Here is an 18,207-nt window from a genome sequence, read left to right as displayed (position 1 = left end):
CAGCTTCAAATGGTAGAAATCAAGACCTCTCTCACCCTTTGCCTCAAAGAACAGAAACAGCCCATCATTTTGAGGAGCAGGGAAGGCTCCAAGTCCCACCCTGCCCAGCTCGGTGGCTTTGGTTACTGACACAGAGGAAGACCAGGGCAGTAAATTTCACTGGGAAGGTTTTAGAAGTGATGGCCACACTATAAAAAAATTATCCTCGTTCCAGTTGCACTGGAGGAATCTGAACAGAGTTAAGTTCTTGCCTGTTTTATTTTTCTTCCTGTTACCTACCAAGCAGACAATCAGTAGTGTTAATGTGACTGCTGAGAGGTGCCATGAGGGTGCAGGCAATTCAGAAAAAGCAAGGCATTCCAGGGAAAAAAAAATTATACCTTGCAGCTTTGATCATTGTTGGTTTCTAAGACCATAAAAACCACCCACAATTCATATTTCTCTTGCAGTGTTTCTTCATTATTATTATTATTATTATTTTGTTTGGCTGTGCAAAGGGAGAATTGAGGTTAATTTTAAGGTCCAATTTCCTTTCTCTTGTGTTCCCAAGGTAACTCTATTGACTTCTTTTAAAGGCAGTACTTGGGAAGTCAGTGGGGTGAGATCTGTGCACCTGGGGGTATTCCCACCTCACAGGGACCATCTGGTGAAGTTCTTTGTGGAGGTGATGGCTCAGGGCTGTGCTTTGCAGCAGAGGGGGCAGTCTGTGAGGAAGTTTTCCAATGAGTTGGCTTGGATACTAGGAAAAATCAGCAGAAAAGAGCTGTCTGTACCACTTTGCTGTGCTGGGGAGAATTATTCCTCCTGGGCTGTGCTGAGTCATCCCCACCAGGCTTAATGAACCCAGGGGCCATTGGATGTACTCACCCATGGTCACAAAGGCACTTCATCTCAGGGCTGGAAATTGAAACCCAGTGGTTCAGCCACAAAGCCAGTTCTCTGCCTGCCTTCTTAAAATCAAAATAAAATAGTGTAAAATGAATTGAAAATCCCAGCCAAAAACCTGTTCTAGGAAGGGGTTATGCCACTGAGTGGTACAGCAGCTTTTCTGACATCAGTTCTTTTTTGGTTTTTAATCTATTTCACTTCACCTCCATTTGACCTCTTCCATTAGCAACTGGAATTGTCTCTCTGTTATCTGCTAAAGAGACATCCAGGGGAGGTTATTACAGTCAAAATGCAGACTTGCCCAAGGAAAGATGGAAGGAACCTTGCACGAGTCAAGAAATGTTGAACATACTCTCATTTTGCTGTGGTTGGCCCAAGGAGCAGGAGAAGAGCTTTCATGCCTTAAAATGAACAAGGTCAACAACTTACACAGTGGATGCCAGCAGCAGCACCATGGAACAAATCACATAGCAAGAGGAGAGCCAAAAGAAGGAATCAGAGCTTTGTGAGACACACACCTGTGAGCAGCAGGGTTTCATGGCTGCCAGTTCCCACCAGGTGAGGCAGGACAGGGATGTCCCTCCCCTAGGAAGAGGGGGGTTCATGCCAGCAGGGCCATCTCCCAGCAGATGGTGAATTGCCACCAGCAGGCTCAATAGTATCTCTTGTAGTTAACAAAAATATCATCTGGCATATCTGTCTTGAAAGATTGCCAAGCCTTACCTCTGAATGCATGTTTTACTCGGGAGTGATTATGTGCAAAAGATAAATAGAAAACAGTTTTGGTTTTAGCTGAAAATAAATTGATGCTAAGAATTTGCAAAACATCCTCTTCCCTGAATTAAAGTAGTCCCTTTGGAGACATCTCTATACTCTCTTTTTCAGCAAGTTGGGCTTTTTTTTTTTTCCCTGATCTCTTTTTCTCTCTGCTCCTTTCTTCCCTCCACCCACCCACAGAATTCCTTTGTTTTCTTCTCTACACCATTTCCCAAACTATTCTCTTCTGCATATTTGAAAGCAAGAAATTAGTTGGAAATCTCAAAGAGCTGTGAGATTTTCTGTTCTACACTATCAAAGAGCTTTGAGCCTGACTTGTTCAAATACTCCTCATCCCTCCCACTGCCCTTCCAAACTCCTCTGTGCCAAAAAGGTCACCAGGAGGAGCCCTGGGCCCCCCTCACAGTCTCTGCCCTTGGTGGTCTTGCCCATTCCTTGGCTTTGCTTCAGTGTTCCTCCCAAAGCAAGCCTGAGAACGAGTGATGTGGAGGAGAAAACATTCCCAACTCTGAGCAGGAGCCCAGCACTTTGGAAAAGAGGATGGTGCAGTATTGTTGCAAGATAATGGGCTGGATTTGAGGAGTTAGGATCATTTCTGTGCCCTTGCACATGCAGACATGGGACCATATTGCTGGTGTAACTTGTGACTGTGAAAGAGGCCACAGCCTTGGCATATGGACCCCTTCACATTTACAATTTAAGCACATTTACCATTTTTTAAAAGTATACTGGGAACAGAAAATGGTACATCTTCTGCATAAAAATGAAAAGTAACTGAAAACCTGTTATATGCTGTATATAGCTCTGATCAGAGGGGGAAAGATGACTGCAGATTTGTGGTTGACAGCCTTCAGAAAAGGTTCAACAGAGTGTGAAAATTGACATTTAGCAAATAGCAATTCAGCCTTCATTTTTTGTGGAGCTGCTTGAAATAAACGGCAGGTTTTAAACAAAATGTTTGGTCAGTTGTTACATTGGATGTTGCTTGTCTCATTACTGCAGTTAATTAAAAGGGGGGACAATAAGTCAAAGCCAGAGTCAATAAGTTTGTTAATAAAGATTTAATTTGGTGGAATCATTATAAATCGACTGTACAATGAATGGATATGCCACAGGAATGTGAGTGTCTGAAGGTCCATAAATGGGTTTTCAGAAATACCCATCAGGTTGCAGCCAATTTGTCATGCTAAATAAGCTCTTCAAATCCACTTAGGCAAGTGTGTACACGTTTCCAAAGGGTATCACCACTGAGTAGGTGATGCATACAGACACTCCTATTTTTTTCCAGCAGGTTTTTTTATTCTGCCATTCCAAATCCTTTTTAGCTTTGTTATCTCTGTATTTCTCACTGTAAGTGATTTACTATTAACACTGGTATTTTAGAAGGAATAGAATAAATCATCAGAGAAGAGAAAGAGTAAATCATCACTGCAGTGAGTGCTGGAGGCTGAGCCTGAGCACTACTCATGTGAGATTTTAATCCATCTGACCCTTTTCCTTTATGGCTGACCAAACAGCAGGTGAAAATCCCATGGCAGACAAACTTCAAAAATAATTTTAAAATTAAAATCTAGATTAACATCCCTTCTCTTCCTCAAGCAGTTCTGATCCAGGAGACTGCGTGCAAAGCCTGATGCTAATGACTGCAATATTTGCATAGCACTGCACCCCTGCCAGTAATCCTCTCATTGGAGTACACTGGGTTATCACAGGAAAAGCAATTTCTCTGTCAGGGATGACATGCTGGTCTGCTCTGCAGGATTTTCAACACTCTGAAAAACAGGAGAATAAGATGATAAAATTACACGATGCTGCCTTCTTTCAAAGTAAAGCAGAAGAGCAAATCATGAAAGTAGCAGAGATTTGGCCCAAATTCATCCAGGCACTGACTGCACATGACAGTCACTCCAAAACAGAGCACGTGTGTTATGTTAACAAATACAAATTGTTCACCCAGCAAGCTTCACCTGACTCAAGTATCCATCTTTTCATCGGGTTTCATCATTTTAGCCTGACTCCGGTTTTGTCCTCCTGCCACCATCCAGCAGCCAGTGTAGACTTCAGGAAAAAGCTGATTGAAGCCTGAACCGTTGCCTCCAGGACAGCATCGCTGTCCCTGCACCAGTGGCTCAGGGTTGCTAGGAAATGCAGAGGCCCTACAGATCTCCTGTGTGATGTGTTCATCACCTCTGTGTGCCCTCTCAGGGCAGCACTTTGTCAGACACTGGGTAGCAAGCGGTGTCAGTGGCCCCGAGGAAGAGCCACAACACTCGGTTTCTATTTCTCTTTCTCCCCCCTGGCACAGTGACAGTGCATCAAGTTAATACCCAATCTTAGCAGCCTCTTCTGCAATTCTACTTGAAAGGGTTTCTTCCAATATATGCCTTTTAATTAGAAGCTTTCAACCTGTAATTAGAAACTTACACCAGCCCAACCTTTGTTTCTTAAAAAATGCATTTGTGGTTTAGGCAATTATGGTAACATGAAAAGTAATTATTTTTCTCCATGTACGAAATGAGCGTGGTCATTAATGCAGCCAACAGGAGGAGGAATTTATTTTCTTTCGATTTGTTTTAATTTATTGCAAGAAGTTACGTAGCAAGCAAAATAAATAGGTGGTTTAGGTAGTAGATGAGGTGTAACCTGTTGGTTTAGGGAGTGCAGGGAGGCTGTGGGCACTGGAATCACAAGCACAGCCACACTGCAATTCCAAGCCCCCTGCTTACCACAATGAAGAAATTTCCAGACTGCTATTTGAGCAGTTTTGACCCAGCTTATGTAACTGTTCAAGAAGCTGTCGTCAGGTTTTTATAATAAAAATAATTATTAAATAATTATATAAAAATATATTCAGTGCCAGCCAGTGGCATCGACAGCAGCCCTGTGCCTTGGTTAGAGCTCAGCCTGCCCTGTGATAATGTCATTTTCTGTCCCAATTCTGGGCATGCCAAGAGAGGGGGCATCTGTCCTTTGGTTCCCTGCAGCCAGAGCTGACTCTCTGTTCCTGAATTTCACAGTGTGGCTGGTTACTCTCAGAGATATCTTGGAATGGTTGGAGAGGACCTTCAAGATCATCTCATTTCACCCCCTGCCATGGGCAGGGACACCTCCCACTAGATCAGGTTGCTCCCAGCCCTGTCCTACCATGTCAACAGACAGGACTCTCCCCTGTGGGCTGGGTTTTCTCAGTCCCACCCAGAACTGGTGTGGTTTATTAATCGAGGCGTGATCAGCAGTGCATAGCAGCTCTGCCCAGCTCAGGATGAGGCTCCTGGCCACTCATCATCTTCCTCTGGCCACAGTCAGGTGCTGTCACATGGAGGTTTCCCACCACATGGCACACAGATGGCTCTGGGTGTCCCAGCTTGTCAGTTAAGGCTGAAAGATGGATCCACCCCCAGGTGAGGAGAGGGACGTTGCAGTCATCTCTACACTTGGAATAGGAATAATTATTTTTACATCCCTGAATCCTTTCTCTGTCTGCTTAAACACATCATCTTTTTAAACTACATCTGTATTTACCATACATCATGTTCAACTATCTCCCAATTTCTATGATAATTTCCCTCCTTGATTTATAAGCAAGAGAATTTTTTTAATTATCCAGATGATTTTAATTTTCTCAGCCATACCTCCACTTTGTTAAACATTAATCTTGCACTTTTTTCTTAGACAATCTCTGCCCTTCACCACTTCTCCAGTTCATAATGAAACTAGATCTCAATAGTTTCACACTGTCATTTTTCTCCCTAGATTAATTTGATATCTTCTGCTTGATCTCAGGTTTTGTCTTCTAAATACTATATTTGGCTCCTGGTAAACTATTCCAGAAATCACTTTGAATGTAAAAAAGAAAAAAAAAAAAAAAATACCCTAAGGCATTTAAGACAACTTTACATAATTACTTCGCCTTCAGCAGTTCCTGTGCTGTAGCATGGTAGGCAATCACAAAGAATTTACAATTGTGTTTTGACTGCTCCATGTTTTCCTAGTTTTACTGCTTTTTAGTGCTCTGAATAAGCCTCAGCGAGTGCAAAGTGTACTGAAGACTGCAACAGGGGATTTGCAGTGTGGTGGGAGGAACCATATGTTCAAACCTTTCCTGTTGCTGAGGAATGGCATTTTTTTGGAGGGAGGATGAAAGCTGGTTCTCACCTGCTTGGTGCTGCAAGACAGTACCCTACCTACAAATTCCTCTGATTACACACTTGTCTAGACCCTCTCAAATCTTTTAATCATTTTCCTGATGCTGGCTGTGACCTGCTTTGTGGGGGTTTCAAGCCACTCCTGTTAGTTAGCCCTTCTCACAGAGTTGTGGTCTCTGAAGAGATAAGAAGATCTGTCCATTACATGGTCAGGAGAGTATTGTTTTAGCATGAACCCTCTTCAGGAAAAATTGGCTGAACACAGTACCCATAACTCAAACTGGGTGAAAAATGCACAAACTGGTCCATTGGGCTCTGAGATGAAGTTACCAAAACCAGCAGCAGATTTATTACACTGCTGGTGATGAAGCATTTCTTGAAGCTGTAAGAGCTGTATGTAAAAGAGAAGAAAGAAGAGTTGTAAACACTAGGTTCCCTATCCAAGGAAACAGCAAACCTTACAATCAAAGTTAGCACAAGGGTAGTTCCTTTCTCAACTTCTTTTTACCTTTCTCTTGGCTCAGCTTCGTTTAAAATCTCTTCAGCATCTGTGTTGCCCAAATACAGTGCAGAAGATTGTTGCACCCCCTGCCATTTGAACCAGACTTATCTCTAACTCAATTAGAAAACTGTAATTTCCAATAAAGCATCATTAGACCTCTGCACCTGTCAGGTCTCTGATAGATTTAGGTGGGTTTTGCTTGGGAATTAACCGTGGTTTGTGGAGGTAGCTAAAATAATTTTCATTTACTGTTCACTGTATCACATTAGTAATTGCATAAGGTTTTGGACCCCCAGCCATAACGATCTCTTTCAGATTATGGCTGCACTGGAATTGTCACTTACTAGATTTGCAGCATGAGCACTGGAAACTTTATGGTGATGCACACTGTCAAACTAACCAGTATTTACAGCAATAGGAAGGGTTTACAATTGGATGACATGATAATAATATATCCTTGTTTACTTCTCTAATTAATGTTTCTAAAGAAAGTACCCTGGAAACCTTCCATAAGCAAGATTTATTTGTGTTGATTGAGACTGTAATCAGATGTCCCTATTCAAACAGTAATTGGTGTGCTTCATTAACATGTAATTGAAAACAAGATTTATGTCAGTGCTAGGCAATAAATATCAGGGATACATATTTTCTTATCAGTGATGATCTCTTCTGTAAGCTCTCAGAGTGCTTTCTGCTTTTGTGTTGCACCACTTAGGTCATATTTTGTCAAAGTCATGGTGTCTCAGAAAAAGACACTGTGTGTTTTCCCCTTTGGGTTCCAACCTCTCGCTCTGATGTACCAAGGCCAGCCCCCTTTTTTTCTCTTTCCTGCTTTATATCAGACTCACTGTTCTTGCCATATTTTAGCCTATGCTTTTCTCATGAAATGACAATACCAGCAGGAGGGAATTCTAGTGATGAGGGGTGAAGCTCAGGGCAGAGCCTTTTGGTCTTTGGGAGATGACGAGATTTTGTTTGAGCTTATGTTCAGTTGAGGTTTTCACCGGGCAAGTCCAGGCTCAACCTGTTGTTCCTCCTCCCAAACATTTTTCTGTTCCAATACAAGCCAAGACAATTAAAAAAGAAAAAATGTTTCTAAGCATTCTAAAAACAGAAACTAACCATGGCTTCTTTGCAATTCAGTAAAACCTAATTAACTTCCAGTTAATAGGGAGAGAAGCATTCTGTTTTGTTCTAGGAGTAGACATATATGAGATAACGCACAAATAATGAAGTCAGAAGTGTAAGTCACTGTGAATGGGTGATCCCATTGATTTCACTGAAACAAGGGAGTTAAAATTGAAAACAAATTTCAGCCCGAGATGCTGGTTCATTACCAGCAAATTGATGGAGCTCCGTGTTTACTTGCTGGCATAATTTACCAATTGTATGAGATGTAAGGAGGCACAGTGCTAACACTGGCTAATTTTATGCTCAACGTGAATCTTATGGCTGGTCAGATGGATACCATAAGAAATAATTAGAGTCATTAGAAGTAATGGGCTACAGCTGCAGTAATACATGCTCTATTCTCAGTCCAGAGGTTTCTAAGCAAAATTAAATTAGCTCCTTTTACCACAGTGCTGCATCATATGCTCCTCATCTCCTGAGCATGAACTTCTCTTTCCATTTCCACACTGCAAGCAGCGTTTATGCGCCACACAGAAAAAGCCCCAGCTAGGGACAAGGAATTCTGGAGCTTGAGGCCATTCCTTGTCAAAAAAAAAAAAAAAAAGAAAAAAGAAAAAAGGAAGTAATAAAATGAGAACAATTCCAAAGTGGCAGCAGAAGGTCCTCAGCTCACACAAGCTCCTTTCACATGTTCAGGATCATCTCTCTGCTCTGCTGTAACCTTCGGTGCAAGGCACAGATTGCAAGTCACGTTTGCATCAGTGCTGGAGCTGGGTGAAGTTTCCCCCTGAACTATTTACATTAAATTCTACTTTTTAACAGAATTATGTCCACTCTATTGGCAGAACATCAGCAGCCTCCAACCACAGGTGATACTGCCTTCACATCTTTGATACCCTCTTTTTTTCCCCAAATTCAAAAGGCTGTTCGTAAGAGTAAGGAAAATGCTGCATTATCCTGGAGATGGTGAGGGGAGGGACAAGAAGGAAATAGATTCCATGGTACTGAAGTGATGAATGTGACTGTTTATGATGAAGGAAATAAAAACTAGAAATCTGGGTAAGTAATGATTTTTCCAAGGAATGACTCTCTCCAGAACCACAATACAAACTCATGTGCTGATCTCCTTTAAATTACTGCTAAAGTTCCCAAAGCAAAGCAGGGATGACACTGAAAATTTTTTCTCCTTTGTTGAGTTTCAGGAGCACAAAATTTCCAGCAATTTCTGGGGGTTTTGGAGAGATCAGTTATCCATGTGCCAGGCATTTATCCCTGGCGATGGTAACTTCCCTGGCCTCAGTTATTGCAGTATCTAAATGCTTCACAACTGCTAATATATTTATCTTTCCATCCTCCCTATGGAATTGGGAAGTGCTATTACCTCTGTTGCAGAACTAAGAACTGAGATTAAGGGTCAGATTTGTTATGGCATTTAGGTGCTCAATGTGATTTTCGAAAGTGGCTAACACCCATTGTAATAAGTGGAACTTGGAAACTTGGATAGTTCAGAAAATCCTGTTACTTGTGTCTTTTTTTAAAAAAATTTGGACTTACATGACACCTTGGGATCCAGAGGAGTAGTTCCCATGTTGTGGTGAGTCACCCAGACAGGAGAATGTCTCTTCATCCACCTCCTAGGAGACTGTAGGTGGGACAGGAGCGATTTCATGGCAGTAGCTTATCTCAGTGCTGAATTCAGCAAGCTGTAACTGTGCACAGCAGTGCATTTACCCTTCTTGCCCAGCTCTGTGAGAGAGGTCAAAATCCAGTCCTGCAAATACTGGAGCAAAAATAAGCCGCACCCATGGTCAATAAAAAGGGCTTATGTGCCAATTGCTGGGATGGAAAATTCAAGAGCAGGAGCAAATAATGAAACAATCTATATTCATGCAGCCACCTTTCCAGCCTACTGCTCTAAGTACAGGCTTACACCTCACCAGGAGATGGGAATCCCACTAAAAGCTCTGGAGTATCGCACTGGAAAACAAATGTTGATTTTGAACAAATTATCTGTTCATCTCTAAATCATTTTCTTTCATTATTAGTCTTCAAATTGGTTCTGCTCTGGAAGGCAGAATTAGGTTTAAAAGCAGAGCATCTCTTAAATGCCTGCTTCAAATGAAAGTGTTCAGTAAACATTGCTCAAACCCCCATAAACTTCTCAGCTGCTTGCTCTGGCTTTGCATAGATTTTGCAGCTCCTGGTTTATGGTCAGGTGTCTCAGGGATTTATTCAGGATATCAGAAAATAATCAAATGAAATCCCTTACAAACATATGCCCCTTAAATACCAAGGAAACAATTTTTAAGACCTTTCTGTCCTCTTTTACAGTAGCATAAATTGGGATAAGAGTCCCATGAAACAGATGGATTTACACCAGTGTGGAACATGGAGGAGAGAGAAGAGTCAGGCACCAAACCACAGCACAAGTACAAAGCCATGTGGGCTGCAGCCCAAGGTTTTCATTATTAGAAGAGCTGCACTTTGCTGTTGTAGTACTTTCAATCGTTTCCATAGTTTTAAGGTTCTGAAAAGATCTCTGGGCTTTAAAGTTGTACTTTCAGCATTAAAAGGTTGGGTTGGGGCTGACTCAGTGTGTCAGCAAGATTGCTGCTGTCTGAGGTAGTGAGGGGGGTGATGGAGCAGCAGCAAAGCCCCAGCTGTTGGGGTGTCCTTGTCCCACATCACACTGTGGGCTGTTGGGAGGTGCTGGATGGGGTCCTTTGTGCCTCCATGAGGAAAGAAGCTGTGCATGGATTAGAATGTGTCCAAAAATCACATGGGTTTCAAAAGTGTTTGTAAGATGATGTTATTCCACTTCTTCAGGTGGAAGAGGGAGAACAACGCTGTCACTTCATTAGATGTGAAAGAGAATAAAACTTTGGGGCAGTGTTATCTAGGACACTCCAAATCCTTGGTAGCTTATTCAGAGCTTGAATTTGAACTCAGTTTGGTGTTCAGGGGACCTGTGTGCACAGGGAAAGATGTGCAAGAAGGTCCTCTCTCGATCCTCCCCCACCACGGGAAGACATCCAGGGATTTCCCAGCTCTCCTCACTCACCAGTAAAAGTGTGGGACTGGGAGGCTGCCCCTGTACAGAGCAGGAATTGAGTGCTGCTGCAAATCAGTGTGTTTGCACTGTGGTGTCTGAACACTGTTTTGCACTTAGGAGATTTATTTCTCAGTGGGTAGAAGAGCTAAAAGATTAACAGATGAACAAATATATTGAGACAGCCAGGACATCAAAGAAATTGGAGAGTCACTGAGATGCAGGAGAGCTGGAGAGTCACCTGGCCGTGTTCTTAGGAATTATTTTATCCTCAGATTATCTCAGCTGTCTTGGGGTTTGGACACATCCTCTGGTGAATTTAGCTACATGATTTAGGATATAACTGGCCCCAGCTCTCTACTGCTCCTCCTGAGCATCCTGCCTGGGGAGCAGAGGGAACGTGTGCCTGCATTCCAGGCACTGCAGCACACATCCTGGGGGCTTAGGGCAAGCACAGGGTCCTTTGTTTTTTAGGGCAAACACCAGCCTGTGAGGTACAGCAAGGGTGAGAGTGTACTGTATCCCTGGGCAGAAATCTCCAGGGAAAATACGGGTCAGACAGCTTTTTGTCCTCCGTGTGATCTGCAATTCAGTCAGGCAGGAAAAAAAAAAGTGAGTTACAGCAATCCTAACCTCAGGTTCCTCATAGAGGAACCAGCTGAGGGCTGACAGTAGTGGAGGGAATCAAAAGAAGGTTTACATAGAATGTGGATTCCCTGCAGGAAACAAAAAGCAGCTCAGAAGGGTTGTACAGAGGCTGCTAACCGAGACCATGCTCATTCCTTGGGCCACATATGCCCCAACTGCTCCCTGAAATTTAAATTTAGTTAAGTCAGCCAGGAAATTATGGATGAGTTTGGGGTCTGGAGGGAAAGATGTTCAAAAGCAGCAATATGAAGACACTGAAAAGAGGGAAAGTCGTAACTTGAAAAGTGCCACACAGAGGGAGCTGTGCCTGTGCTTTATTGAACTGTTGGCTGCAGTAAATACAGCTGAATTCCCTCAGTCTCCCATAATGTTGTCTCAGTACCAGCAGGAGTCCATTTAAGAATACACTTACTTGCACAAATGATTACATATATGGAGAGCAGAGAAAGAGCTGATGCAGGCAAACCCTGAGAGCTGCCCAAGAGAGCTGGGGGTGGTGCTTTGGTCAGTGCTGCCAGCCCAAAACAGGCAAAGCAGAGGAGCTTCTGTTCCAGTCCTCCCATCTGCTTCACCTGTAGAGGCCAGACTCTAGATTTGTGACGGTACAGTAAATAAATGGTCATAAAATCAACTAAGAGGATATTCCCAAAGAGAGAGAGTTGGTTTTTTATTACCATTTGCAACGCAGAGAGTAATGAGAGACTGTATTATAAGTAAGAAAGAGACAAGTATAATAGAAGACCTAAAATGGATGATGAACAAGGAAGACTGAACCTTGTGCTTCTGCACTTTACAGCATTAACCCCAATTGCTGAAGTAAAAGGTCTGGCTGTGTAGCAGTGCTGTTACAGGGCTGTGCAGTGTATCCATGGTTAGGAGCAGCTGAAGCTGTGCAGAGCACATGGTCATGCCTGGTGTGATGTGAGCCTAGGACAGGAGACCACGAAGTCTGGGGTCTTCAGACTGATTGTTTTCATTGATTTTCTTGTATCCCTAAACCCTTCCAAACCTCACATTACAGGAAATCAGGAGAACTAATTTATTCCTGCTTGAAGAGTGGTTTGAGGAAGAGAAGCACTCGCACTCCCTGTGTAGGTACTCAGCTTTGCTGATACCCCGTTAGCACTGATCAGGGAGAAATCTGAACTAGAAATAAGAGCAAGCTGACCATGGGGGCAGCTTTATTGTCCCTTTTCTCTTGGCCCAGCATAGCAAAGCTGGCGTGGAACGTTAGCAGATCAGGTTTGTGGTGTGTTTCACCACACTGCATAAACGTTTTCCCCTGAAAGCAGGTGAGAACGTGAACATCAGCAGGGTCTCAGGTGCAGCACAGCAGCCTGAGCAGGAGCACTGAGCCCACGGGGCTGTGTAACCCCTCTGTGTTGCAGGCTGGAGTCGCCCACGCGCGCACTGGTGATGGAGGCTCCGAAGGGCATCGAGATCAACGCCGAGGCCGGCAGCCTGAAGGCCACGTGCAGGACAGAGCTCAGGCTGGAATCCAAAGATGGAGAGGTAAGTGATAAACATCAAGCCCTGCAGCCAAGCCAAGCCAAGGCACGGATCCCCTGCAGATCCGTAGCCCTGTGGGTCTCCAAGCTGCTGCGTTCGAGGTGCTGGTATGAAAGCTCGGGAGCAATGGGCTCTCCTGACTTCAGTGCTGCTCACTCTGATTGAACACATCCCATGCAAATGAGGCTCACTCCGTGGCAAAGGCTGATTCATTATTTTTAAAGTGCATGGATAATAGCATCTGTTGTTCCAGCAGATTTATGCAGCCGTTAAATGCACAGTGCTCCTAAATTCTTTGTTCCCATGTCACGTTAAAATAAGATTTACTTGGCCAACATAATTAAATCTTTTATCATATATTTTTCTATAAGGGGAGCTTAATTCACTGGTATTGATCTGAAAAGCTTTTGTGGCTGATGTTTCATTCTGGAAAGAAAGAGAACATTAGAAGACACAGGTTGTTGCACTGGAGAAACTTCCCAAGGGGAAGAGAGAACAACTAAGACTGATAACATAGAGCAAAAGTAAAATAGGTGTTGAGTTAAGCCTCTTCTGGTGTCACAAAATTATGTGGGCACATGGTTCTTATCCCCCCCTCCTGCCACAGTGATGGAAGACACCAAAGGATGTAGCTGAGGAGCTCCCAGTTTTTTAATTGCAATTTCTGTTATTTCTAAACATTTGCATTTTAAGACAATCCAAACCTAGATCATGGGTGTTAGCAAAAAAACCTCTGAAAAGTACCAAAAAAACCCCCTACCTAATACCCTGAGATTGAAATCCAAGGCATTTCACAACTTCAAGCAGTCACTTTCAACACTAAGCTGCTTTTAAAATGATAAATTGACCTGTATCTTGCAGGACATGAGATGGTTGGATACTAAAACTGGAGATTTTAACCGTAATTCCAAGTGCTGTCAGTTGCCTCCTATTATTCTGGGGTTCAGGTTATTTACTGTGTTCTGGCTGATGTCAGAGCACTCCCCTGCAGCTGCCACGTGTCTGAGAGTTGCCACATGTTGTTTGCCTTATGTTGGTTTGTAAGGAGGAATTTAGGTCTTGTTACAGCATTTCAGTTATTTTTAATATACACAAAAGTGTTACACATCTACATAAAATATGCATAAAATATACATAATGTATACATAAAACATACATAAAATATACATAAAATATACATAAAAGTCCGTGCTGGGAGCCTGCAAGCATAACTGGCAATGGGATCACAGTGTCAGAAATCCTGATGGAGGAGCAGGGTCGTTGGATGGGTGTGAACCATCTGTGCTCCCCATCTGATAGTGGGGTACCTCTGGTTGGGTCACTCCAAACCTGGGATTGGATTCCTGGGAGGTGTCCCAGGAAGTTACGAGCCGAGAAAACACGGTGGGTACCTCAGCAGAAACAAACTGGAGCTCGTGGTAAAGGCAGATAATGTGCTCACCCAGATTTGTGTCAGACTTTCCCATCCTAAAACACTTCCCTACCCAGTTTTTGTAGCAGCTGCATTATCTGGAGGAAGCTTCTTTAAAAACAACATCAGAAAAAACAGCTCTCCGCTAATTCTCTTTCTTTTTTTTTCCTCTCTCTCTCTCGCCACCTCTGACTTCAGATAACGTTGAATTCTGCAAAAATCAAACTACCTAACTTGCCTCAAGGATCTTCCTCTTCTGCAGGGTCCAGGCAAAAAATCTACGAGCTCTGTGTGTGTCCCAATGGGAGGTTGTTCCTGTCTCAGGCAGGCAGCAGCTCCACCTGCCAGATAAACACGAGCGTCTGCCTTTGAGAGACAATTTGCAGTGGGGCATCGCAGGCAGCACAAAAGCCAGTTCTGGTCTCACAGATCCAGCTGCCAACTATTTTTACTAGAACACAGAAAGCCTATCAAAGACTTTTTTTGTGTGTGCGCGCGCGTGTGTGTGAATATATATATAAAAAATATATATATAAGATATATATATATATATATCCTCTGTGTAAAACGATGTTTCAGTACAAGGAATCCCAGGGTGACCCTGTTACATTTGTGTAGCATTTCTCTCTTTCCCACACCAAAATTTACTGGTACAATCTGCAGAATTGGATCTGATGCTCCCCTGGACCCTTCTGTATTAATACAGTGCAGTGATCACCCCTCGTTTTTGATCATGTTCTCAGAGCAATGGGATTGCTGGCTGGGCAAGACCCTGGAACCAATGCAGACCCACCAGCATCCAAAGGGAAGAGAAGCATCTCTGATGATTTTTGCGCCATTAAATCAGTGGCATGATAAATAAATAATTTAAAAAACAACAAAATAGCCACATGTGCTTGTGCTGATCACTTCCAGTGATCCAAGATACCTGAGGTTAAATCACTCTTTAATTACTCTTTAGTTATCACCCAAAGCATGGCTCCCTGTTGGGAGAGATGGATGCACTCGGCCAGTAGAAGAGTCCAGACCTTTTTGCTGAAATAATAAATGTAATTTACTGAAGGGATTCAACACTTGCCTGTGCATGGCCAAGGGTGCCTTGTGCTATTCAGGTGTGACACATCAGGTCTAACACTTATGTAAAATCATCTCTGTGCTGGCAAAACTGATGCTGTATTTAGTTATTGGAAGGAAAAAATTGTGGAAGTTGGACTAAATAGAAAAATCACGAACCTCCTTTGTTAACAAGTGTCCTGGATCACCCTACACACTCCCCATTAACACCTTTAATTTTGAACATATTTGGTGTGAAGGTGTGAAGATTTAAGATTTGGACATTGCCTAAATACCGGTAGAAACAGAGGAAATCAACTAGAAACTGAGAAAATCATAAAATTAAGTGTATAATGTAGGTGCTACACCAGAATTTTTGTCATCTTTTTTTTCAAGATATACAGTTCAGGGTCATTTACGTTTGGTAGAAACTGCAAATATCAGAGATGCTGACAATGAAAGACTTTTTTTAAGGATTTATAAAGATTGTGACAAAGCCAGAGTACTGAAAGGAAGGGCTTTGGATGCTGGTTCCTCTAGAATTTGAATCCCTAAAACTCTGTGGTTGAATCTTATCATGGTTGGATTTTTTCCTTATTTTAAATTCTAGGAGTCACAGGCAGGATAAAACACAAAAATCTGATCTGATAACAATAAGAAGAGTCCAGATCATTGAATTCTGACCCATAATTTCATCCACATGCGTGTAAAAATCCTTTAAAAACCCAAATATACCAATTATGGCAAAAGTTTCCAAGTCACAGTAAATCTCACCAGGACAGCAAGGTTTCTAAGCCACTGAGATGCTTTTGAAATATTACCTCATGTGCAAATAAGACAGATCTGTGCCCATCCCTAGTGATACCTAACCAAAGCTGGTATTCTTCAAGTGATCTTCAAGATAAAACATAGCTGACAGAAATCTTTAGAAATAATTTAGCCCATTCATTTTTTTCACAGCTTTTCGTGTATTTTCTTGTAGTCTTGAGAGTACCAGGATTTGATTTTTTTTTTTCCCTTTTTTAAATGAACAATTCTGGCTTAATCCAAAACTGATTGGACTCAAAGAGAAGATTTCTATGGAGTTTAGGTTAGATGTGTTCCTGCCTAAGAAAGCAGCACTCCCAAAAAAATTTATTCCTGAAAGAGGATGGAATTATTTACTTCTATTTCAGTAATGCTTTCCGATGAATTAACGAATTCCAACTATTTGTTAATGAATGATTCCTGTAATTATTATGTCTTGAGTCAACGTTTGAATGCAAAGGGTCACCCAGGGTAACAATTGTATTGGGACACAGGTCTTTACCATCTCTGTTCAAAGAGGGGAATTGTGCCTATGCCTTAAGTCAATGCACTCAGCAAGGAGAAGCACATCATATTTATCTTGTTAATAAATCTAGTTTATTTGGGGGGAGGGGCAGGAGGGTGTCTTGGGAACTGGTTGTGCAACTTAAAACAGATACTGATGAAATACATTAAGACTGTAGGGGCACCTAGAATGATACAGACTTTTTTTTTTTTTTGCCATGTTAAATATAGCAAAATACTGTGTACGTTACCTCTGGGACCATGACTGAAGTCCCATTCATAGTCCTACATTTACTGTAGAATTTTTTTCCTATTTCGTTGAATACTGATCACGAACCTCACAGCAAGCATGGCCCAGTCCATAACCAAATCCCGTGTGAGCAGTTGGAAGACACGTGCTGCAGGAAGAGTTCCCTGTGCAGAAAACGAGTCAGATCAGCTCTTCCATCCCTGGGAGTATTCAGGTGGGTGAGGAAGGCGGGGCTGGACACAGGGACTGGTCCATCAGGGATGCTGCATCCTGGTTTCTGTGCTCCGCTCCGGACACACCGGTGGCTCAGCCCTCATCCCTGTGCCACCCTCTGGCTGCTCCGCTGAGGATTTCCATCCTAACAAATTAATTTCGAGTGGCTGCTTTTCTCAGCTGGGCTCTTGGATGAGGTTATTACCTTCTCATATCACAACAGCCATGAGACTGCTAAGGACATTGATATCTTGGTGTGAATTTCTGCTGGGGGGCTGTTAGGAAATGACCTTAACATCTGTGCCATCACTGCAGATGCTTCTCTGAGGTGAACAAAGGGTACCTTAATTACACCTACTGAAATGAATTCTTGCTGTTTCAATATATTTTACAACCATGTTTCCATCTTAAAAAACATGAAATTGTATGTTGTGTTGAAATGTGAGGAATTGTTGCTAGAAAGAATGAACCCCTGCAGGGACTTGTAGATCATTTGAACACCACTTGAGTTTTAAGACAGTGGTTTGGGCGATGCTGCCTGTGCTGTTCAGCAAGTGGCAAACATAAATACAGGCTGGGCAGAGAATGGGTCAGGAATGTCCCTGAGGAGAAGGACTCGGGTTGTTGATTGAGAAGCTCAACGTGACCTGAAGTGCACTCACAGCCCAGAAAGACAATCCTGTCCTGAGCTGCATCAAAAGCAGCCTGGGCAGCAGTCAAGGTGGGGGATTCTGAGCTCTTGTGACACCCCACCTGCAGTGCTGTGTCCAGCTCTGGGGGTCCCTCCATCAGAAGGATGGCGACACATTGGAGTGAGTCCAGAGGAGGCCATGAAAATGCTCCAAGGGCTGGAGCCCCTCTGCTCTGGAGCCAGGCTGGGAGAGCTGGGTGTGTTCACCTGGAGAAAAAAAGGCTTCAGGGAGAATTTAAAGCCCCTTCCAGTGCCTAAAGGGGCTCCAGGAGAGCTGGAGAGGGACTTTTTCAAGGGCAGGGAGTAATGGGACAAGGAGGAATGGCTTCAAACTGACAGCAGGCAGGGTTAGTTTAAATATTAGGAAGAAACTCTTGGCTGTGAGGGTGGTGAGGCACTGGCACAGGTTGCCCAGAGAAGCTGTGGATGCCCCATCCCTGGAAGTTGGATGGGGCTTGGAGTAACCTGGTCTAGTGGAAGGTGTCCCTGCCCATGGCAGGGGGTTTGAACTGTATGATCTGAAAGGCCCCTTCCATCCCAAACCATTCGAGGATTGTATGCAAGCAGAGCAAACAGGACTGTGTCTCAGATCCCAGGGGAAAAACGGGCATTCTGTTTAAAAAGCTGCC

The 18,207-nt window shown here is 43.0% G+C and overlaps 1 protein-coding gene across 4 annotated transcripts in view; it reads left to right on the top strand.

Moving 5' to 3' along the window:
* The window catches only part of SGCD (sarcoglycan delta), a 307,493-nt gene extending 290,144 nt beyond the window's left edge, over positions 1 to 17,349 (top strand). For all 4 annotated transcript variants that reach the window (XM_048319443.1, XM_048319444.1, XM_048319446.1 and 1 more), the window contains 2 exons: positions 12,529 to 12,652; positions 14,259 to 17,349. In XM_048319443.1, coding sequence (XP_048175400.1) covers positions 12,529 to 12,652; positions 14,259 to 14,432 — 298 coding nt within the window. In that variant the 3' untranslated portion in view covers positions 14,433 to 17,349. The remainder of the gene's footprint in view (positions 1 to 12,528; positions 12,653 to 14,258) is intronic.
* The last annotated feature ends 858 nt before the right edge of the window (positions 17,350 to 18,207 follow it).

Source organism: Corvus hawaiiensis, chromosome 15, assembly GCF_020740725.1.
Source record: "Corvus hawaiiensis isolate bCorHaw1 chromosome 15, bCorHaw1.pri.cur, whole genome shotgun sequence".
In the NCBI taxonomy this organism is placed as follows: Eukaryota; Metazoa; Chordata; class Aves; order Passeriformes; family Corvidae; genus Corvus; species Corvus hawaiiensis.
This window is presented reverse-complemented; position numbering and strand designations above follow the sequence as displayed.